General features: G+C 38.6%; 2 protein-coding genes across 4 annotated transcripts; both read left to right on the top strand.

Annotated features, from left to right (window-relative positions):
• The first annotated feature begins 651 nt into the window (after window positions 1–651).
• Window positions 652–12105, top strand: LOC110606803 (lysine-specific histone demethylase 1 homolog 3). 3 transcript variants are annotated; one of them, XR_006349326.1, is made up of 11 exons: window positions 652–3075; window positions 3900–4041; window positions 5302–7617; window positions 7766–7859; window positions 8156–8631; window positions 9048–9764; window positions 9908–9982; window positions 10103–10818; window positions 11431–11464; window positions 11581–11667; window positions 11821–12105. XR_006349326.1 is itself a non-coding variant. In XM_043952911.1 (8 exons), the coding sequence occupies exons 1-8, from the start codon at window positions 767–769 to the stop codon at window positions 10166–10168; spliced, it is 6195 nt and encodes a 2064-aa protein (XP_043808846.1). In that variant the 5' UTR covers window positions 652–766; the 3' UTR covers window positions 10169–11086. The 3 variants fall into 3 exon arrangements, 1 of the variants encoding a protein (XP_043808846.1); XR_006349325.1 differs by having other exon boundaries at window positions 11581–12105; XM_043952911.1 differs by lacking the exons at window positions 11431–11464; window positions 11581–11667; window positions 11821–12105 and having other exon boundaries at window positions 10103–11086.
• A 9853-nt stretch (window positions 12106–21958) lies between these two features.
• Window positions 21959–24236, top strand: LOC110606632 (V-type proton ATPase 16 kDa proteolipid subunit). Its single transcript, XM_021745527.2, has 3 exons — window positions 21959–22130; window positions 22231–22516; window positions 23745–24236. Exons 1-3 carry the CDS (start codon window positions 22052–22054, stop codon window positions 23875–23877), a joined length of 498 nt encoding a protein of 165 aa, XP_021601219.1. The 5' UTR covers window positions 21959–22051; the 3' UTR covers window positions 23878–24236.
• The last annotated feature ends 670 nt before the right edge of the window (window positions 24237–24906 follow it).

The raw sequence follows: 24906 nt of genomic DNA on the forward strand, positions 1-24906 counted from the left end.
CGTATCAAAATAATAAAATAATTTTCAAATTCAATAACACATGTACTTAAAAAAAATTATCTGAAATTCTTGAATATAAGTTTAAACTATTTTCTCAAATAAAAAGGTCCTCGTACTATTTCTATTTTTCAATTTCTCGTTTTTCAATGAACTTTTTCCCCCCCTGCTCTAAACTGTATTGCGACACAGCATAATACAGGCCAGGTCCCTCCGATTACAGAAACTAGGCGCTAACAGGCTAACGTGCGCATCTCACTGTCCATCCACAAATCCGTTAATGCCACATTCCGGTTGCAGCTCTATTCCCCAGGTCTGATCAATCTTTTCTCTATTGCTCAAGCCCAGGGCTTTGAAACTCTGTTTGAAACCTTGATTTTTGTTTATTTATTTCTTACCCTGTATCTGTTGTTAAAATTCCTTGCTAAGGTAGAGGAGAGCGATTGCTGATACTTGCATTAGAGCTTACTGATTGAGAGATTCTATTTCGGCGTCTTAGTGATTCTTTTTCTTGTTTCTTTGGTTTTCATTTGTTTTTGTTTGTGGATAATTGGGCGTGTATAGGTGCCGGGACGCTTGTTGTAGCTACAATTGTGCTGGACATGGCTTTTAATTGTTGAAAGAGAGGCCTTGCTTGAAATATGAGCTTTAATTTCTTGATGATAGAGAAATAGAAAGTGATGATTTGTCGAGTTCTAAGATTTCTCAGGTTAAGTTAGGGTTGCTAAAGGGTTTGTTTCAGAATTCCTTGAAGCCTAGGGCTAAGAAAATGGGAGGGGAAGAGAAGAAATCTGGGGCTAGGGGTAGATCAAAGGCTATTGAGATTGGTCTTGATTCTGATGATGATGAGCCCATTGGGTCTCTATTCAAGTTGAAGAGACATAGAAATCCCAAAAAGGTTAAGGCAGTTCCAGACAAGGTTGAAGCTAGGGAAGAAAAATTGGTGGCCGAGGATGATGACTCTGGGGGCATGGATGACACACTAGCCAGTTTTAGGAAGAGGTTGAAGGGTCCTAAGAAGGATATTCGATCTGTTAGTGTGAGGCCTTTGGAGGATAATGCAGATAAAGGCTGCAGTGGAGATGATTTACTGGGGTTAGTTGTGAATAAAGGGGTAACTGAACCCAAAAATAAAGAAAAGATGAAGAAAACAAAAATCGACTCTAAGAGAGAGAGAACTGGGAGCGATGCTGAAGCTTATGGGACAGAAACTTTTGGATCTCGGGTAGAAGATCAGAAGGACGAAGGTTATTTGCCTAGTGAGGGTTCAAGTCATTCTTTGGATGAGAAGTTGGAAGACTCATTATCAACTATTTTTCATAAGATGCAATCTGGTTCAATACAGAAGTCTTACATGAATTCATGTTCAAAACAAAAAAGCAAGGTTCAGAATGTGGAGGGTGCATTGAACCGGTCATCTGAATGTATTTCAGAGTTCTCCAAGCCCATGGCTGCAACGATACCTAGAACCGCTTCCACCTCAAACTTACTCTGCATAGATCTGAAAGCAGAAGATGGTTGCATTGTAGTTACTCATTTGAGTCCATCAGATTTTGTCTCTGAACAGAGTAAGACAATGAAACAAAACAGACTTGATAATGGTTTTTGTCAATCTTCTAATTGTATAAAAGGGAGTTCTGATGAAAATACGGAGTCCAGTTGCAAAAGACATGCTAGGTCTGTAGAAATTAATGCCCCACCTTCAGTATTTCACTGTAGTGGGGATCAAGATAATATAATGCCAGATCCTGGTCTCTCAAATGTTAAAGCAGAACTTATGGTGGATCCTTGTACTTTAAATAGACTTCATGATGAAAATTGTTCAATTTATGGTCAAGTGGTTAGCTTGGACACTCAGTCTTTGAAAAATGGTTTAAAGCTTTGTTCTATTGGAAAGGCAAACACTTTGGTCTATGATGTTGTGAAAGTGCCTACTCGTGCTGTATCAGTGCAGTTTGAAGCCATTGATCGGTTCAGTGAGCACAAGTCCAACAAAGATTTAAGAGATTCATGGAATCGACAATCTAAGGATGTTTCACCTGTATGCATTTCAAATGGAGAAAACCACATTTTGTTTCAAACAGAAATATCACCACCTTCTGTGGTTGATGAGATATCACACAAGTCATGTCGAAGTTCATCTAACAGGATTCATGAGCCAGATTATGAAGGAATTTTTTATGGTTCCTTGAGAATTGTTTCTAACTCTTCTCCAAATCATGTGGGGATGGATATAGCTGATAAAACTGACACTGGACTTGATTTTGATCAGCGCCCAAAAGCTTCCTTGCATGCTAAACCTCACTTGATTGACTCTATTATTTCTTCATCAAAGATTGAAGAAACTTTCAGCGAGTGCGATGGTCCGAATGGTTATGGTGAGAAGTCATATTCTGATTTAGTTGCTTCCAAAAGGGCAAATGTTGCAACATCTGATGGCAAGTTACCGTCAATCACTGCAGTGTCTGGTGAAGTACAGAAAACTGCATGTAGTTTCCAGATGAATGACCAAGCAAACTCAGAATGTCTCGCTCATCCAAATCAATCCTCCATCTCCATTCAAAAGCACAGCCCTATTTTGCATCTAATTATACCTTCAGAGGATGCCACGAAAGGGAACTGTATTCCCAATCATGATTATCTTTCCATCAATGAGGAGACTAGTGGAGCCTCTTCTCTGTCTATAACTCCAGAGGAAAATGAAAGTTATCCAGAAGACGCAGCATCCATTCTTGACTCTGAGGTCAAAGATAGGAAGTTATCATCTGTTCAGCGTGGTGCACGGAAGGCCAAAATGCATAGACTTGGGGACATGGCTTATGAAGGGGATCCTGATTGGGAAATCTTGATAAATGATCGACGTTATCAGGAGACTGACCAGTTTGTGGATGGTGATAGATCTTTTAGAATGAGAGAGAAATCTGATTCCTCTTCAGTTAGTGTTACAGAGGCTGAAAGTGGTGCTGCAGCAGCAGTTTTAGTTGGATTGAAAGCCCATGCTGCTGGTCCAGTTGAGAAGATAAAATTTAAGGAGGTCTTAAAACACAAAGGTGGGCTTCAAGAATATTTGGAATGCAGGTTAGTCATTACTTAGGCAATCAGCTGTCTGGAGTGCTAGTATCTTTTCTTGTGTCAATTTCAAGTATTGCAGTTTTAATACTTTCTTCATTATTTGTTGTTTGTCAGCCAGTTGATACAATGCATCTGTTTGTTACTGATACATTCTTTGTGAAGCTTTGCCCAATGCTTTATTTGTCTTTGAATTCACTCTTGCCTAATTTTTTGACTTTTGTAAAGCTTGTGTTTCAAGTCCTTAGGCCTCATTGCGTAAATCCACTTAAATGTAGCATTCTTTAGGTTCTTCCTTCTCAGAAACTAGAATTGGCGACTTCTATCTTATTTCGCTAGTTTGTATTCTCTTCTGAAGATATGCTGCTTACATGGTTATTAGCAGTGAGGCTTCCCCTTTTTCTGATTCCTACCTTTTACCATTGAGATTTTTATTTTTGCAACTTTTGTCTAATGACAGATTAGGTTGTAGATGTTTTGCCTGTTCTTTGTTTTTAGATAAGATTTATTTGGATCTGCATTTTCTTGAAATTTTTTTGTGCAGTTGTTTTTGTCTTCTTTAAGATCAAGTTTCAATTATTGCTTCTAACATTCTATGCAACTCGATTGGCCATTATACATGTTTATCTTTGGAAAACATTGTACATTATTGCATTTTGTGGCATGTGCCTTGCAAAATTCCTTACTCTTTAAATTTGAATAGGCCGGATATCGTATGGGTGGTCAGTGGTGAACAGCTATATCTTGTGTTTATCTTCTCTATTTCCTTTTGGGTGTATTTAACTAGTTCTTCCTGATCTTGGAATCCAATAAAATTGCTTGGTGCAATGCAGGAATCAGATCTTAGGTATCTGGAGTAAAGATGTCAGCTGTATTTTGCCTCTTGATGACTGTGGTGTCCCAGACACTCCATCTGAGGAGGAATCATCTCGCGATTCTCTAATTAGGGAAATCTATGCATTTCTCGATCAGAGTGTAAGTTTATTTTTTGCATAATATTACTTTTGAATTTTTAACCCTTTTCATTGACAGTATTGGTTGCTATTTTGTACATATCCTCAAAGTATGGACTATCTTGAGCTTTTTTTCATTTCATGCAGAGTTGAAGAAAATTTTATAAAATAACGTGGGATCCGAAAATATTTTCGGATCCCCGTGGTCAGACCAGCGTGTTCGGCAGTCATACTGCCGAACACGCGAGTTCGACACCCACGGTGTCGAACTCAGCAAAGTTCGACACCATGGGTGTCGAACTCAGGAAGTTTGACACCAAGGGTGTCGAACTCCGCTTGTTCGACACCCACGGTGTCGAACAAGAGAATTTGGCTGCCACGGGAGCAGCTTCTGCTCCCGTGGCAGCCTGCGTGGCGTGTTCGGCACCCAAGGTGCCGAACACGCACAGAAATTTAAGCTTCGTCAGGGAATCCCTGACGAAGCTTGACTAAGGACAGGGTTCGGCACTATCAGTGCCGAACCCTGTCCTTAGTGCAGGTCCGTGAAGCGGTCCTCTTAAATTTGAATTAAAGCCTCCCACTGCGAACTTGTTGCTGGCCATGCATGCACGTCAAGAAATATTTGTTCGGCAGCATAATTTAAAAAAAAAAATTTAAAAATTATAAAAATTAATAAAAAGTTAAAATAAATTAAATTAAATTAAATGTATTGATATTAATATATAAATTAATTTAAATTTATATATTTTAAAAATGAGAAGAAGTGGGAGGCTTTAATTCAAATTTAAGAGGACCGCTTCACGGACCTGCACTAAGGACAGGGTTCGGCACTGATAGTGCCGAACCCTGTCCTTAGTCAAGCTTCGTCAGGGATTCCCTGACGAAGCTTAAATTTCTGTGCGTGTTCGGCACCTTGGGTGCCGAACACGCCACGCAGGCTGCCACGGGAGCAGAAGCTGCTCCCGTGGCAGCCAAATTCTCTTGTTCGACACCGTGGGTGTCGAACAAGCGGAGTTCGACACCCTTGGTGTCGAACTTCCTGAGTTCGACACCCATGGTGTCGAACTTTGCTGAGTTCGACACCGTGGGTGTCGAACTCGCGTGTTCGGCAGTATGACTGCCGAACACGCTGGTCTGACCACGGGGATCCGAAAATATTTTCGGATCCCACGTTATTTTATAAAATTTTCTTCAACTCTGCATGAAATGAAAAAAAGCTCGACTATCTTTGCATTCAGTTTTTCTACTGTTCATAATTTAAATGGTAATGATATCATGACAGGGCTATATAAATATTGGAATTGCTTCCAAGAAGGAGAAGAAAGCAGAACCTAGGGTGAAGCATAATTATAGATTTGTTGAAAAAAATTTTGAGGTAAATCCTGGGACTTCAGTTGCAGATTTGGAGGATGGTGTCTCTTATATCCTTGGTCAATTTAAAAATTCTGAAACTTCCTTGGAGGCAAATAATAGATGTACAAATGATAATGAAAACCCTATGTCAAAAGCTGAAAAAAGTTGGGAGCTTGTTCCTCAAGCCAATGTGGAAGTATCCAACTTAACAGAATTTCGAGAACACCCAGTTGGTGATATTCAGCAAAATGGTACAACCAATACGAAATTAGCCAATGGATTTGCCAACTTGGATGATGTGAGTTGTGATCCATTTTGTGCGATGCTGGACAGCAGGATTGGTATCACAAATCCAGAGCTAAGGAATGACTTGCAGAGTGTTCACTCTTCCTCCTGTCATGATACTGGGAGAAGCCATAATTTTCAGGGTGATTCTGAAGACAGAAAGAAAATCATTGTAGTAGGAGCTGGTCCTGCTGGCTTAACTGCTGCTCGCCACTTGCAACGTCAGGGTTTTTCTGTGACTTTGCTTGAGGCTAGGAATAGGATAGGGGGCCGTGTTTATACAGATCACTCATCTCTTTCAGTTCCTGTAGATCTTGGAGCTAGCATTATCACTGGTGTTGAGGCTGATGTAGCTACTGAAAGAAGACCGGACCCTTCCTCATTGATTTGTGCCCAGTTAGGCCTTAAGTTGACAGTCCTGAATAGTGATTGCCCTCTTTATGATATTGTGACCAGAGAAAAAGTTCCAACCGATCTGGATGAAGCATTGGAAGCAGAGTACAACAGCCTTCTTGATGACATGGTATTACTTATTGCACAGAAGGGGGAACATGCAATGAAAATGTCTCTTGAGGATGGTTTAGAATATGCCCTTAGGAGTCGACGTATGGCCCAACCAGGAACAATTACTGATGAAACTGAATTGCAAAAAGCAATGGACAATTTATATGTTTCAAAAACTTGTAGTTTTGATGGTGGAGTTCCTGAAAAAAGTTGTTCTAGAGAGGATATTTTGAGTCCGCTTGAGAGGAGAGTCATGGATTGGCATTTTGCCCATTTGGAGTATGGTTGTGCTGCTTTATTGAAGGAAGTATCTCTTCCCTACTGGAATCAAGATGACGTATATGGTGGATTTGGAGGAGCTCATTGTATGATTAAAGAGGGTTACAGTAATGTTGTTGAGTCTCTTAGCAAAGGGCTATGCATTCAGTTGAACCATGTGGTCACTGATATTTCTTATAGCACAAAGGAAATTAGATTAAACGAAAATCATCATCACAAAGTTAAAGTTTCTGCATCAAATGGTAGTGAGTTTTTTGGAGATGCTGTTTTGATCACAGTGCCACTTGGGTGTTTGAAAGCAGAAACCATAAACTTTAACCCTCCATTGCCCCAATGTAAACTCTCTTCCATCCAGCGACTTGGTTTTGGAGTTCTTAATAAAGTAGTATTGGAATTTCCAGAGGTATTTTGGGATGATTCTGTGGATTACTTTGGAGCTACTGCTGAGGAGACTGATCAGAGGGGCCATTGCTTTATGTTCTGGAATGTCAGGAAAACTGTTGGAGCTCCTGTTCTTATAGCGTTAGTGGTTGGTAAAGCAGCTGTAGATGGGCAAAATATGAGCTCATCAGATCATGTAAGCCATGCATTAATGGTTCTTCGTAAGCTTTTTGGGGAGATTGGAGTACCTGATCCAGTTGCATCAGTAGTGACTGATTGGGGTAGGGATCCATTCAGCTATGGTGCTTACTCCTATGTTGCAATTGGATCATCTGGGGAAGACTATGATATATTGGGCAGGCCTGTTGAGAACTGTTTATTTTTTGCTGGTGAAGCTACCTGCAAGGAGCATCCTGACACTGTTGGTGGTGCTATGATGAGTGGGCTTCGGAAGGCAGTGCGAATAATTGACATTCTAAATACTGGAAATGATTTTACTGCAGAAGTAGAGGCAATGGAAGCTGCTCAGAGACACTCAGAATGTGAAAGGGATGAAGTTAGGGACATAACAAAGAGACTTGAGGCAGTTGAGCTTTCAAATGTCCTGTACAAGAATTCTTTGGATGGAGCCCAAATTTTAACCAGGGAAGCATTGTTACGAGATATGTTCTTTAGTGCAAAAACTACTGCAGGACGATTGCATCTGGCCAAGAAGTTGTTGAATCTTCCTGTTGAGACCTTGAAGTCCTTTGCTGGAACCAGAAAAGGGCTTACCACACTTAATTCATGGATTCTGGTACATTGTAATTCACAACTGATATTCTTTACTGAATCAAACATTTTAAGCTTTTGCACATTAATTATTAGTCCTCCAGTTGATAATGTTATCTACAGTAAACCGTACATGGGCTGAAGATTCTGATCAATATATTTAAACATGACAGGATTCAATGGGGAAGGATGGAACTCAACTCTTGCGTCACTGTGCTCGTCTTCTTGTGCTTGTTTCAACTGATTTACTTGCAGTGCGTTTGTCAGGTATTATTTCTAGTTCCATATTTAGTCTGTTTGCGACTTTGCATATGCTGTGTAAGAAGCCATATTTTCTAATGGTCGCTGATAGGTGTAGCAAAAGTGCGTATTTCAGCTACATATCTTCAAAGATAAAACTGTCATTGAAATACATTTTTTTAGATTTAGCTACTTCACCTATTTGTTTATCATAAGGGTTTTTATATCTGTTTCCCTAATTAGACTGTCTGGTCTGCTTTCTCTCATATTATCATAACGTATTCACTGTTGTTTACTTCTGGATATCTAATTTGCTGTTGTAGGCATAGGAAAAACTGTGAAAGAAAAAGTTTGTGTGCATACTAGCCGTGACATACGTGCCATAGCAAGTCAGTTGGTTAGCGTGTGGCTTGAAGTCTTCCGCAGAGAAAAAGCTACAAATGGTGGGCTAAAACTGTTGAGGCAAGCAACTGCAGTTGATTCTTTAAAGAGAAAATCTGTGAACAATCTAGCCTCAGGGAAGCCGCCCCTGCGCACTCATCATGGTGGTTTGGAGACAGGAGGTAGCTTAGAAGTTCCCCAATCCAGTGGAAGCCATTTACCTTCGAATGCAAATATGAAGAAAGTGAATGGAAAACTGGTCAAGGTAGAAACCTTAAAGGAATCATCATCCCGTGCTTCCCTAGGCAGACAGGACGCTGACGTACAGGAGGAAAGCAACTATGCTATGTCTGAAGAAGAACTGGCTTCCTTAGCTGCAGCTGAGGCAGCCCATGCTGCTGCTTGTGCAGCTGCTGAGGTTTGTTTCTCTCAATGAGTAGTGGTGTAATTTTACTGCCATTTCTACAGTCCCATCTTAGAAATTGTGCAGTTTGTGGTTACATGGTTAAACTCAATGCAATCTTTTATTTGGTTGGGTTATTAAAATTTTTCATACTCTAATGACCAAGTTTCATGACGGTAGCCTAAAAGTATAAAAGCAAGCAGTGGGGTCATGAGATTTTAATGAAATTTTCCTTCTATTATTGATTTCTCAAGTGACAGCTTTTTGTAAATAAAGTTGCTTTTGACTTTGGCCTGTCATAAGTTGTTTTCTGCAGCTTGATTGTCCATGGACTTCACTTTTGTTCCCTCCCATTTTTTGTGGTTGCATCTTTTTTCTTTTCTTGTTATTGCATGTTTAATAAGGAATTGAACAGATGTTGTAAACTGCAGGCATATGCATCAACAGAAGCCAAGTGCAACACAGTTTTGCAGCTCCCAAAGATACCCTCATTTCACAAATTTGCAAGGCGGGAACAGTATGCACAAATGGAGGATGTTGATCTTAGAAAAAGGTGGGCTGCTGGTATCCAGGGAAGACAAGATTGTATTTCAGAAATAGACTCGAGGAACTGTAGGGTCAGAGACTGGTCTGTTGATTTCTCTGCGACTTGTGTTAACCTTAGTAGTTCAAGGATATCAGTTGATAACTTATCTCAGCGGAGCCATTCAAATGAGATTGCATGTCATATGAACTTCAGAGAGCTGTCTGGAGAAAGTGCAGCTGCAGACAGCAGTCTTTTTACTAGAGCATGGGTTGATACTGCTGGTAACGAGGGGATAAAGGACTATCATGCCATTGAGAGATGGCAATCTCAAGCAGCTGCTGCTGATTCTGAACTTTTCTGCCCAGATATGCATATAAAGGACAAAGAGGATTCAAACACAAGTTCAAAACCACTGACCTGGAAGAATGATGGCCGAGCAAATGAGAGCTCAATATCACAGGTTACGTCAAACAAGGAACCACGAAAAGGTAATCTCGGAGGTGCAGATCGTCTTAAGCAGGCTGTTGTAGATTTTGTTGCATCACTGCTGATGCCTGTTTATAAGGCAAGGAAAATTGATAGAGAAGGATACAAATCAATAATGAAGAAAACTGCAACCAAGGTCTCATTGATTTCGTTGTCCTCCTTCCTTTGTGTTGTTTTTGGTTTTAATTTTCATATTGGCTACTAGAATTTGGTTATCCAGGATGTTGAAATAGCCTTTTCCTTCTACAATAGTTTGACATTTATATTAATTATCATCAGGTCATGGAACAGGCTACTGACAGAGAAAAACAAATGGCTGTTTCTGAGTTTCTTGATTTCAAACGCAAGAATAAGGTGTGCAGTCCAATATATAGCATTAACATGAGATTTTTTTTTCCATTATCAGGTTGAACATTCTCATTAGAGTAAATCACATCTTCCCCTAATTAGATTCTTGGACGTATAAATGTGCAGATTCGTGCATTTGTGGATAAATTGATTGAGAGGCACATGGCAATGAAGCCAGCTGTGAAGTCTTGACCATCTTCAAGATTGACTAGCTTGTTTCATGGGTGACCTCAAAAGCAATTGTGGAAATGTGTTACTTTTTATTCGGCTTAAATCCACGTCACGATCTTCAAGATTAACTAGCTCAATCTTCAAGATTAACTAGCTCAATCTTCAAGATTGACTAGCTTGTTTCATGGGTGACCTCAAAAGCAATTGTGGAAATGTGTTACTTTTTATTCGGCTTAAATCCACAGCACGATCTTCAAGATTAACTAGCTTGTTTCATGGGTGCACTTCAAAAGCAATTGTGGAAATGTGTTACTTTTTATTTGGCTTAAATCCACAGCATAAGATGGTGCCATGGTGGTGGCTGTATTTCCTTGATTGGGTTCACCATGTAAATGCTCAATTCAAACTGCCAATATGCTGTAAATGATCCAGAATGCCAAGGAAGACAGAGATGATTTCTTATAGCCTTGATGGATCATTGAGGGGCCTCTAGTGAAGATCACTTTGTTTGGCCTGTTGAAGCAATTATGTGGCACTCTTGAAAATATGATCTGAGTTGTCAAAGGAGCACAAGAAAAGGGTTGTAGCTCCACTTGTCCATATTGTGAGCATTAACATATTGTGAAGCAGATGAGCAATCAATTCATCGTCCATCAGCATTGTATTTGAAGGTGTGGAGAGTTAATACCCAATTCTTGCTTTTTAATTCAGGGATCCCAAATTCCCAATAGAAAACACTACTTGTTTCTGATCTGTTATGTGTACAGCCTAGGATTGTTTCATGGTGACAAGATACAGAACATTTTTCTGTTCCCCCAAAAGTACTGTCATGATTTTTCTAAGTGAACATCGATTACTAACCTTTTTCTGTTATGCAAAGATTAATCCAAGTAACCTTTGTGGTATTTATGGAAGCCTTTGTTAGGGCTGTGGCGTCCATTTGCTTTCTCTCTCTCTCTCTCTGCATTTGTGTGCATATGCTTGCATGTTATTTATGTACTAAGATTGACATTTATTGCTTTGCATCTTTATTTGATAAGACACATAATACAAGGTATTTATATGCTTAGATGAATAGCACTTGGATTTACACGGTAAGGTCTTTATTTCACGAGTAATTGCTCTAAAAATTTTGATTTGAATTTGAGGAATCTTAGTTGTTTAAGTTGGTGTGCATGTTGCACTACCGTAGACTAGTATTTTACTAGTTCAAAACCTGGAGAAAAAACCTATTATCTTTTGGCTTGTATTTTTATGCTCTCAGTTTTTTCTGCTTGTGTCAGGTCGGAAAAATATTGTAGGTGACATTTCAATGAGGTATGCCTGTTGCTAAATCCTTTTTCCCTCTTCCAGCAAGTTGATTACAGTTCTGCAGATATTTCAATGTAATCTTGTTCAAATTTACCTTGCTAATTTAATTCCGTGCAACGTAGCTGGTTAACTTTTATCAATATCAAGGGATTGGAGACGAGCTTAGTCTTTATCGGTCTCATTCCTGGAAGTGAGTTCCGCTCCTCACAGTGAGTTCAGATGACTTTTGCTTTATTCAGTGATGAAGGAAACCATGCTTCCCGTTTATTAGTTGGGGGAACATCAACATGGCTTTCAGCACTTCTTGTTTGCGGATGCTGATTGTGGTCTTCTAATCTCGTTTGCCTTTAATCGTCTGGCAGTGTCTAATGAAATCTGATATTGAGATGGAAAAAGAGAATGTCAACTTCTACTTGATGTGATTATCAAGCGGTGGCATGGCATGGCATGCTATGCCAAAATACCATTGTTGCTTCATGGCATGGATGCTAAATGCAAAGTTGGTTCTCATATCATGAGCTCCAGAGTTTTCCTTTTTAAACTGGTGATAATGTTAGGACAGCTAGAGTAAGGTATGGACTCTGATATGTTCTTTGAAACAATGTAATTATAGTAAAACTTTGATAGTTCGGCTCTTTATTTTGTCCTACTGTACCCATATCTACACGACATAGCATAGGAAACAACTACGGGCAAATATTAGAATATTATTTTATAAAATAATATTTTTTTTATATGAATTTCCTTCATTGAGAACATTTCTGAACTTAAAATTATTGATGGATAGAGAATATATCATAATATATTATTTTATTTTTTATATAATTTATTGCTATAAAATACAGAAAATAATTATAAAATAATTAAAAATTTAATTAATATGCATAATTTTTAATTATAAAGACTTCAAATATTAATTTATGCATTTCATTGCATCAAATAAATTAAAATTTTTAATAATTATTATTATATATTATTAATATTCAATAATAAATTTTATTTAAATAATTATATTTTTAAAAAATAAAATTTACTAAATTGTAATATTGGTGGATAGCAGTCGCAGGAGGATCATTTGAATCGAAATTTTTAAATTCTCGTTCAATTTTTATCTAGAGTTGGATTGACCGAAAAGAATTATACGGTCATATATCTCATATTTAATGTTAAAAAATTAATATAAAAAAAATTTAAAATCTAAGCCATTTAAAAACTAGTGGAGATAAAATTGTGTGAAAGAATTACATAGAATGAAACGAAGATTATGCTAATAAATTTTATATATAATAAATATATGAAAATTACATTTTTATACAGAGTAAAAGGACTAAAATAACTATGATCATTAATTTAATAAATATATATATATATATATATATTAATTATAAATGTTAAATGTTAGTTATATTTTAATTAGTAAAAATTAGTTAAATGTTAAAATTGTTATATTTTAATTATAAAATTTCTTTAATAGCGTTTAAAATGACTTTGTCAAAATACTTATTTTGTCTTTTAATCACAATTTTGAATGGAGTTCTTGGAATTGGGGGAATTTTTTCAAATAAGAATTTGGCTAAATTATATGATTATTTTAAAATAAAAAATTGTATTTATGTAGTAGAATTAATACTATTTTTTAAAAAATAGTATTAATATTAATAATCTGAAATGCATAAAAAAACAAAATTAAAATTGTATATATTTATAGGTATATAAAATAAAAATATGTTAATATATTGCAAGTTAACTGATTCTGATTATTTTTATTCTGTCAAATATGTATTTAGAATATTAATAATTTAAATAAATTATATTAACTAATATTAATGAGGGACACATTATAGCACCGTTATATGTATGTTTTGACATTCAAAAAATAAAATTTATTTTATAGTTATGTGAGTTTAAATAGAGAGAAAGCCGTCTTTCTCCTTTTATCCTTTCTCTTTTATTCGCTAATAACGTCTAACCGCTTATCTATTACAGTGTCACCTGTTTTTGTCACTCAGATTTGTACGTACGGATGTGTTAGAGTCTCTCTCCACGTAACACGATCATTTAATTTTTTTGGATACGCATGCAGGTAGGGTTGCGAAGTGACTGGGTCTGCTCTCGTTTCTCTGATTATATCACTCGGTTGGGTCTTTTTCGGAAGGACTCGCATGAAAAGACAGTCCAACTTGATTCTCTAACTGAGTTAAAACACGTAATCTGAACCGAAATACATAATTTGGGTGGATTCACTTTAACAAGGATTTAGTGAATTTTGAATTCATCTTGCCCTAAATTAGAAGGTCCGGCATCATCAATACGTAAGTAATGTCATTATAAGAAAATTTGCTTACTCGCTTTTAGGAATGCTAGATGACAATTCTAGCCCTGCTTGCTTTTATAGAAAGATAGATTTAAGTATTTTTTGAAAGATATTCTAATGGGAATGCTTATTTAAACGGCTAATATTTTTTGCCATCTAATATGTGGCAATTAATACAAAGAGAAGTTGTTAAAAATGTGAAAGCCAATTTAAATATTACAAAATTGTGAAGCATATTTTTTAAGATTTATTTATGCTTTTCAAAGTTTTTTTTGTTCCTTTAAAAAATTTAGAAATAGTGTTTTTATATTCATTAAATCATTTTCAAATATAATATAAAATTATATATTTTTATTATAATGATCATAATATATCGTAGGTAAAAATTTAATTAAATGATTTTTTATTTTATTTTAAATGTAATCTATTAAAAAATATAAATATTTTAATACTTTTTACAAAACTTGTTTAATTAAAAAGAGAAATAAAATTTAAAAAATTTTCTAAGAAACCACTATAATTTTAATCGATTAAAATTATGTTTATTTTTAAATTTGAATTATAATAAAAATTATTATAAGAATTTAAACAGAAAAAATTAAGAATTTAAATTTTATATATACTGCACAATTGATTTAACTAATAAAATTTAAAATAAATTAATTTGAATTTTTTAGAGCGGTAACTGGTAATTGTATCAGTTATAAGAGTTATTGAATTTGTCGTAAAAACTTAGCTACTTCATTTTAGTGTGCATTTATGAAAATATCAGTGTAAACAAATGAAATGTGAATATTTGTGATGATCGCTGGATTTCTTCACCCCGGTATAAAGGCCAGGCCCATGAAAACAGTCCATGATCCGAAAGCTTCAATATTCCCCTCAAGAGCCAGGTCCAGCCCGCTCAGTCACAGGGCCGGACTCCGTCTAGACTCCTCAATCAAACCGGCCCAAACCTCTCGGCCCAGTAATCAGGCCCTCACTAGGCTCAACTTCAGCCCTACCATTCAACCCAGCCTGGAAAGGGGAAAATGACCAAGATGCCCCGCTGGTAGGTCCTTCCGCATGCGTATCAGAGGAGAATCATACGTATCAGAGGAAAATTAATGGCCGTTACGCATGGAGCAGGCGCCTGACACATCCGTACATACGGAGCTAGGCGATAGAAGACAGCTAGCATTGTGGCAGAGAGACAGATATATATATCACGATAGAGGCCACGCAGAGGAGACTCTCTTCTTCTTCCTTCTCCTTCCTGGACACCATTTTTATTCTTACTGTAACCCTTGCCTAAATATACTACTCTGAGCCATAAAATCTGACTTGAGCGTCGGAGGGCCTCTGCCGGGGCACACCCGGTAGGCCCCTGACCATTCTTTCTTATTTTACAGGTCCCTTCACCAGGAAGAACATGGAGAGATCCACCAGGGAGCCCAGCAAGAAGGGACCCAGAAGAAAACCAGATCTATCATGGACCAGGAAGAGGAAAATATTTATCAAATGGCGCCGTCTGTGGGAAACGAAGGAGATCTTTTCATCACCGGAGTTTTCACTTTCAAAACCCACTGAGATCCACAATGGCAAACCACCAAGAAAATAACCTTAACGTCATTCCAAATAATCTGAGCTCTGCCCAAGAGGGGCAGCGGTTCTTATTTTCCAGTCCTACAACTCCAAACAACCAACCACCCATTCCTTTTAACCCCTCGCCGAGCTTGGCCGGGAATGTGCCCTCCACGAAAGAGATTTTACTATCTCAAAAGTTTTCAGATCCACCCATTGAGATCCACATAAGGTACGAAAGTTTGAGTAGATAACCCAGCTGAAAAGAAAGGTTCATTGTGCTAAAGAATATTTTGATGGTCTTTCAGATAATTTATTTTAATATTTATTAGATTTTATTACGGCTGATTTTTTCTTTGAAGTCTGGTGAATATTTTCTGTAAAAGAAAAAAAGGGTGAGGAATATATGTATTGTTGAAATTCTGAGGTCCGCTGTATATATAAAAATAAAAAATAAAAAAAAAGAGAAGAAGAAGGTGAGAGAAAGAGAAGAGGAGTCCGTGAGAAAAAAGGAGGTCGGAGCCGTGTTTAGCAAGACAGAAAGGAACTCAGCAAATCCGACGACCACAGCGATAGATTGCTCGTTGAGGTCGGATCCATGTTCGAAAATAGATTCGTGGTCGAGGTTGGAGTCGCATTTCAGGACAGATGGAAAGCATCGGGGCGACAGGGAGACAATACAAAAAAGAAAGCTTACACGAAAAAGAAAGCTGGAGATTTACAGTAACCCAGCTGAAAAGAAAGACCCAGCTGGTGTAAGAATATCTTGACAGTCTTTTAATCTTCATTTTCCTACCCTAGTTGTTTATTTTAACATTTATTGAATTTTATTACTACTAACTTTTTCTTTGAGATCTGACGAGGTGAAACTTCAAATCGAAATGCTTGTCTCTGAGTGAGTGTAGATTTTAATCTTTTCTGTAAAAGGAAAAAAGAATGAGAAGTATATATATATTTGTGGAAATTGCGAGGCCGGACTAACATTTCAGGTCGGATAGGACATGAGGTCAGAGGATACACTATTCACAGCCATCCAACTCTGTTGCAGAGCAACGCCCCTCAAGTATCAGAGCGGCCTGGAGATAATAGGAAATAATCAAATATCCAGCAGGCAAGGTGGATAAGCTCGGACGTGGTATGCCGTCCAGCTCAAAGACAAGAGTAGCAGAACAGAAAGGAGCTCAGCAAATCCAACGACCACCGCACGAAATTACTCGATGAGGTCGGATCCGTGCTCGAGCTTAGACCTGTGATCGAGGTCGGAGCCGTGGGGGAGATCGGGCTCACATTTCGGGTCGGATAAAAATGATTGTCGCGTCCAGTTGCCGCTCTCTGTTTCTGGTTCGCGTAATGTCGGAGGTCGGAGCCGTGTTTAGCAAAGCAAAAAAGAACTTGACAAATCCGACCGCCACAGCGATAGATTGCACATTGAGGTCGGACCCGTGCGCGAGCTTGAATGTGGTCGAGGTCGGAGCCATGTTTGAGATTGGACTCGCATGTCAAGACAGATGGAAAGCATCGGGCGACAGGGAGACAATACAAAATTATCAAATGCCCAAACTAATTGAAGAAGAGATTCGGGTCATACGTGTTGGCCAGCTTGAAGACGGCAAAATGCATGAGGTCGGCGCGACGCAGAAATGGACCGGATAGACAGACGTGATGGTGCCACAGACGCGTCAACCTGAGGAGGAAGTGCTGGTCTGGTCGAGCTCCAGCAAGTGAGGTCGGCGCAACGAGTCCTCCCAGATCTGCTCTTTGTCTCCATCGAAAGCTTCCACAGAGAAGGAAGGAAACAAAGCTCATTTATATACAGAGGAAGGAAGTAGGCAAGATGTCGCTTTGCTTCATGAAGGAGAAGCTAATTGACAGGCTCGAATCGGCGGTGGCGCGGCTAGAGGCGCTGTCTACGTCGGCGTTCAGGGACCATGGAGTTTCGGACTTTAGTGGAGCTGATGTGACCATCGATCCATCAATTGTGGCATTTGACGATCTATTGGGACAGTTCTTTGGTAAGGTTTTGGCTGCGGATGAGAAGATTGGTGGACAGGTGTTGGAGGTTACAAAGATTGCGCAAGAAGCTTTTAGTGTTCAGAAGGAGCTTCTCATTAAGGCTAAGCAAACTCAGAAACTTGATTTTGCGGGATTGGCTGAATTTCTCAAGCCATTTGAAATCTGCTGCGGACGGTCTAACAACTTTAGCATGGATTGCTTATATAGGGAAAGATTTGGTATGGGCATGCCTAGCGCACATGTTGAAGAGAGTTGACAAATGGCTGGATTTTACAACAATAAGGGTACTCTTGAATCCATGCTTATATAGGGAAAGATTTGGTATGGGCATGCCTAGCGCACATGTTGAAGAGAGTTGACAAATGGCTGGATTTTACAACAATAAGGGTACTCTTGAATTCCAATAACGCACACTTTCCAAGGATGAAGTAATCAAGCACATCACTTTCTTCAGCATTTTCTTTGCTCTATCCGCAAATTGCTGTGAATTCCAATAAGAATCATGATTTAACATTTCGTCCGTATGTAAATATGGAGGTCAATCGGCCAGTCGGAGTAGCAAGACCGAAAGGAGCTCGGACTGCAGCAGGTCGGCCAAATATCGAAATTATTAATTTTTCAAGATTGAGTTTGAGGGAATTGCAGTAAAGTGACATGTCAACGCAACTCATACAAAAGTGGTCGACGTGACTCTTAATTACTAGGAGGTAAGTACCCAAATTCTTTACAAATATTACAACGATGCCATCATAAATGATTTATTAGCTTACGCACGATCCACAACTACTGCAAGCAATTAATTATTTATCATCATCACCACCAGACAAACCTCAAAATCAAGAGTCTTTTATGCTACCTTCGCTTTATAGTTTTGCAGCTATTATTGATTTCAGAATTATACAGTGTAAATAATACTTACACTTTTCACAATATTTTATATGTTCAAGCATAGTATTTTATAAATTGTTCATCTGAAGTATGAAACTAAGTGACATGTGCGACACATTTTTTATTGATGAATATTATTAAATTAACAACGAACATTCTCGTTATATACGCTTTGTGCAAACTCTTATTTTGCAGAAAAATTCAAAAAAATGAACAAGACCTCAGTTAGGCACAAAACCAGCTGAGATGACGAAGCGACAGTAAGGCCAATGAGCCTGAATCTTATCCAAGACCTCAGTTAGGCACAAAACCAGCTGAGATGACGAAGCGACAGTAAGGCCATAGAGCCCGAATTACAAAGAAGACTCCGGGATCCCCTAAGAACTCCCGGGTAACCAAACAAGACCGGGATCCCCTAAGAACTCCCGGGTAACCAAAGAAGACTCCGGGATCCCCTAAGAACTCCCGGGTAACCAAACAAGACCGGGATCCCCTAAGAACTCCCGGGTAACCAAAGAAGACTCCGGGATCCCCTAAGAACTCCCGGGTAAACAAACAAGACTGGGATCCCCTAAGAACTCCCGGGTAACCAAACAAGACCGGGATCCCCTAAGAACTCCCGGGAAAACAAACAAGACCGGGATCCCCTAAGAACTCCCGGGTAACCAAACAAGACCGGGATCCCCTAAGAACTCCCGGGTAACCAAACAAGACCGGGATCCCCTAGAACTCCCGGGAAAACAAAGAAGACCGGGATCCCCTAGAACTCCCGGAAAAAAAAAATAAAAACAGCCGGTGAGGATCTTAAAGATGCCTCCCGGAGCATGAAGACCGGGATCCCCTAGAACTCCCGGGAAAACAAAGAAGACCGGGATCCCCTAGAACTCCCGGGAAAACAAAATAAAAACGGTCGGTGAGGATCTTAAAAGACCTCCCGGAGCATGAAGACCAGGGTCCCCAAGATCTCCTAGCAAAAGAAGACCTCAATAAGGTCTTGACAAGAGAAGACCTCAATAAGGTCTTGACAAAAGAAGACCTCACTGAGGTCCTAGCAAAGGAAGACCTCAAAGAGGCAGAAGACCTCAAAGAGGCAGAAGACCTCAAAAGAGGCAGAAGACCTCAAAGAGGCAGAAGACCTCAAAGAGGCAGAAGACCTCAATGAGGCAAAAGACCTCAAAAGAGGCAGAAGACCTCAAAAGAGGCAGAAGACCTCAAAGAGGCAGAAGACCTCAAAGAGGCAGAAGACCTCAATGAGGCAGAAGACCTCAATGAGGCAGAAGACCTCAAAGAGGCAGAAGACCTCAAAGAGGCAGAAGACCTCAATGAGGCAGAAGACCTCAAAGAGGCAGAAGACCTCAAAGAGGCAGAAGACCTCAAAGAGGCAGAAGACCTCAATGAGGCAGAAGACCTCAATGAGACAGAAGACCTCAAAGAGGCAGAAGACCTCAATGAGGCAGAAGACCTCAAAGAGGCAGAAGACCTCAAAGAGGCAGAAGACCTCAATGAGGCAGAAGACCTCAATGAGACAGAAGACCTCAAAGAGGCAGAAGACCTCAATGAGGCAGAAGACCTCAATGAGGCAGAAGACCTCAAAGAGGCAGAAGACCTCAATGAGGCAGAAGACCTCAATGAGGCAGAAGACCTCAAAGAGGCAGAAGACCTCAAAGAGGCAGAAGACCTCAATAAGGCAGAAGACCTCAAAGAGGCAGAAGACCTAAAAGAGGCAGAAGACCTCAAAGAGGCAGAAAACCTCACTGAGGCAGAAGACCTCAATGAGGCAGAAGACCTCACTGAGGTAGAAGACCGGCAAAGATCTCAAAGATCTCTCGGAGCAAAAATAGCCAGAATCCCCAAGATCATCCGGTGCAACAAGCAAAAACAACTCATAAAGAACATAGTTCTGATCTCACATAAAAGATTGGGGCACGGGACCATAAATGAAAAAGCTAAACTCCGACCTCCCAAAGGAGCTCAAGTCATCAGGTAGAGAGACTTTAATCTCACACAACAGCCAAAAGTACCAAAGCATTATGCCGATCTCAAGAAAACGAGCACCGTACTGGTAAACCCGATAAGACAGACCGAATTAAGGCAAGGCGATTCCTAAGCAAACTGCATACCAAAATACAAAGCCAAACAGAGAATCAGGGGTAATCATGAGAGGCAACGACCTCGAGAATTGACCGCTCACACTAAACCAACTCAGCTGACCTAGAGAAAGGTCTAAGCAACAAAGAGCCCGCAAAACGCTCGAAAGAAGACAGCCCATAAATACTCAGGGGCAAAAAACATACACAAGAGTCCAACGCTCAGGCAAAAATAATAAAAAGGCAAGAAAGGGATACTTTCGACAGGAGCAGTTCTCAGACCACACGGTCATGAATAGAGTTTAAAGATTTATCCCCTCACCAGTCATGGAATAACTGCTGAGGAGATAAAGGGGCAATTGATGATCGCTGGATTTCTTCACCCCGGTATAAAGGCCAGGCCCATGAAAACAGTCCATGATCCGAAGGCTTCAATATTCCCCTCAAGAGCCAGGTCCAGCCCGCTCAGTCACAGGGCCGGACTCCGCCTAGACTCCTCAATCAAACCGGCCCAAACCTCTCGGCCCAGTAATCAGGCCCTCACCAGGCTCAACTTCAGCCCTACCTTTCAACCCAGCCTGGAAAGGGGAAAATGACCAAGATGCCCCGCTGGTAGGTCCTTCCGCATGCGTATCAGAGGAGAATCATACGTATCAGAGGAAAATTAATGGCCGTTACGCATGGAGCAGGCGCCTGACACATCCGTACATACGGAGCTAGGCGACAGAAGACAGCTAGCATTGTGGCAGAGAGACAGATATATATATCACGATAGAGGCCACGCAGAGGAGACTCTCTTCTTCTCCTTCCTGGACACCATTTTTATTCTTACTGTAACCCTTGCCTAAATATACTACTCTGAGCCATAAAATCTGACTTGAGCGTCGGAGGGTCTCTGTCGGGGCACACCCGGTAGGCCCCTGACCATTCTTTCTTATTTTACAGGTCCCTTCACCAGGAAGAACATGGAGAGATCCACCAGGGAGCCCAGCAAGAAGGGACCCAGAAGAAAACCAGATCTATCATGGACCAGGAAGAGGAAAATATTTATCAATTTGAAATTAAAAAAAAATATTAATATGAGAATATGTGAAAAAGAAATTAGTGATATTATATTAAAAGGAAAATAATATTGAAAATTCGTAGTTTTTAAGTATTAAATTAAATTAAAAATTAAAATTTATGTGACTAGTTTCATATTTACATTTAGAGTAAAGTTTTGTAAAGTATGACTCAATAAGATATGATTTTTTAATTTGATTAATATTCTATTGTTTAGAAAAAGGAAATTTTTTTTAAAGTATTTAAAAGTTCAAAAAAAAACTTTCAATCTATTAATTTAGTGGATAGAAATAAATTTTTTTTAAAATTTCTAAAACCACACTCCTTTTTAAACACAGTTAAAGATTTTTAAATTTTTTAAGATAATAAAAAATTTATTATCTTAAAAAACCTTCATCCAACCAAAGGGTTAATAAACTGTAAGATGAAATGAAGGATACTGAGAAGTGAGGCCTAATTAATGGGCTTTCTAATGAGGATTTGAAAAGACACAGCCCATTTTCTGCGTAAATCAAGTCTGCGTCAAAGCCCAATTGCTTTCTGACCTCTAAATATTTTAGTTTCCACCCGACTCCCGTTGTTTGATTCAGATTGGAGATTAGCTAGAAGCATCAAACTCCATATTTTTTTGATCTAAATCAGGAGGAAACTGAAAATCGGAGATCAATGCCTTCGACATTCAGCGGCGATGAGACTGCTCCTTTCTTTGGCTTCCTTGGCGCTGCTGCCGCGCTTGTTTTCTCCTGTAATCCTATCCCAATATAATTTTTTTTTTCCAACTTTGATCGCTGTTATATATTTGTTATTGGCTTTTGTTGAGGTGGATCTGATCTGGTCTTTCGCAGGCATGGGAGCTGCGTATGGAACCGCGAAGAGCGGGGTTGGTGTGGCGTCCATGGGTGTCATGAGACCCGAGCTGGTGATGAAATCGATTGTGCCTGTGGTTATGGCTGGAGTTTTGGGTATATACGGTTTGATTATTGCTGTGATTATCAGTACCGGAATCAATCCCAAGGCCAAGTCGTATTATCTCTTCGATGGATACGCTCACCTCTCTTCTGGTCTCGCCTGTGGCCTTGCTGGTCTCTCTGCTGGTATGGCAATTGGCATCGTAGGGGATGCAGGTGTTAGGTAATCTCTGAACTTTTCTGCGTTAGTTTTTGAAACAGCCGTGCCCGAACAGGCCCAAAGAACTTTTGAACCCATTTCTCCACTTAGCCCAAAATGGTTAACCCAAGACCAAGTTATTTAGTAGTTCTGTGCTAGCTATGCTAGCTATTATATACAAATCAATTTTCTTTCAATCCGATGTGTGACGGTCAGTTGCAGCAATTCCGCCAAGCAGGCAGTTTTTATTATTATTATTATTATTATTATTATTATTTATCATTATTATTTAATTCATTCTGTGCTTATGAAGGAGCAAGGAGTGATTCCCCTTGTTTGCAGACTGCCTGATCTGTTTGTACAATTTCTTTTTTCTCTAATTATATGCGCTTTGAGAAATAATAAGGATAAATTGGTGTTTTTGCCTGTAAGTTTAGTAAATTGAGCTACATTGCTTTTATGGTATATTTAAAGTTTGGCTTATTGATACTTGAGAAAGAATGAAGATGAGTTTGGTTAAAATTGCAATTGTAATTTGCAATATGTATATCAGTTGAATAGTATAATGTCCAGCATTATTGAGAATACACTTTTTGCGTTCCTCCTGCCAGTAATCTGCTATATAAACCGAATTTATCAATTTGTATATGTATATAGATTAATTGATTCAAGCAGCTCTATGAACTTGTTGAGTCTAAATTGTTGCTTAAAGCTTGCTCATTTGATTTATACCTCCGGATGAATTGTATTAGTTGCAGTGGAGCTATTTGGGTTGCTGTTTACCTTACTCATCAAATGAGGATCTGTATTTCTGTGGGTGTGGGTCAGTTAAGGAGTGTGAGTTTTGCTCTTGCTTCTTGATGCTTGTGATTGTGTTTGCTGGTTAGGCTTCTCAAAGTCCTTCCATCCAAACTTTAGAGATGTATATAAGTACTAGGAGTGGAACTGATTAAATTGGGGAAATAGCTCCCTGAATCTGCTGTTTCCTGAAATTCTATAATGATTTCTTCCACATTTATTTAGCGTAGGTGAATTGCCATTGCAGTCCATTGATTTTCCTTTTCTTTTCTTTTCTGCTTCTTTTGGTGCTTGTTTCCTTCTTCACGGTCATTTATGATTGTTTCCATGATTAGCTTTACATTTGTAAGCTCACTGTAGATGGTCTTGCTTTTTGATTGATAGTTTACCTGCTAGAGTTGTTGGCTATTCAATTTACCAGAGTTTAATTTAAGCATTGATTTGCATTTTGCAGAGCTAATGCACAACAGCCAAAGCTTTTTGTTGGAATGATCCTCATTCTCATTTTTGCTGAAGCACTGGCCCTCTATGGCCTCATTGTTGGCATCATCCTCTCCTCCCGAGCTGGTCAATCAAGAGCTGAGTAAAAGAGGAGGGGTGCTCCTCTCTTGAATCTTTTGATTCATTAAGGAATATCATAATATTGGTGAGAGTAGGAAGTGTTTTTACTGAGGCCTCCAGTGTGAGATTCTGCCAAATGGATTGGTTCAGCGCTATTGCTGTAGATTGTAGTGAATTGCATGGTTAGTTGTTAGTTCTTCTCTCTAACTAAAGTTGTGATTGTTTCATTGTTCGTGTTGTATTTTGTGGATTTATTTAGGAAGATCTTCGGAATTATCTTCCTACTGCATTTTGCATGAGATAAAACTATGAAGTAGAGGGCCTTCTGTAAACTCTCAATTAGTTGGTGGTAAGTACAGTGCAGTCTAGTATTGCCTGTTAATTATTTGCTGGACGGTTAAATAAACAAAGGCTCGCATGAATTTTATTTAATAAATTTCCTTAAAAAGATCATCCATGCAAAGGCAAATTATTTCTCTTCGTGGTAGTACGGCCATGTAGGGCTAAAACATGTAGCCCTTATTTGATTGGGATAAGTAAATTAAAGAAATAATACTTCTCAAAAAGTGCTCTTGTTTAATTTACATTTTTAAATTACCTTCTTTAGAAGTAAAACATTTTATTTCTCTTAAGGGACCTAATTTAGGTGAAATTCGGTATGTTGTACTTTATAGTTAAGTTTTATGAATTTTTTTAATTTATACTTTATTTTTTCATATTTCAAATTATATTGTAAATAATTTTACATTTCTAAAAAGTTTATTTATACGTTAAATATATTTATATTATATTTTTTAGCAAGTAAATTTTTAAAAATATATACTAATCTTATTCTTCAATACATAACAAGATTTACTCATTTTGATCCTTAACACTACAGATTGACAGACATTATTAGCATTGTCAAAATGAATTGTTCGCCCGCACGGACTTATCTCAAAATGGATCAAACTCAAAAAATTTGTTAAAATACAAGCATTTAATATTTATATTCGATGGTACAGATGTCCTTAAAAGAAAGTTGAAACTTTTAAAAAAATTAATTAAATTTATGC

This window comes from Manihot esculenta, chromosome 18 (genome assembly GCF_001659605.2).
Source record: "Manihot esculenta cultivar AM560-2 chromosome 18, M.esculenta_v8, whole genome shotgun sequence".
NCBI lineage: Eukaryota > Viridiplantae > Streptophyta > Magnoliopsida > Malpighiales > Euphorbiaceae > Manihot > Manihot esculenta.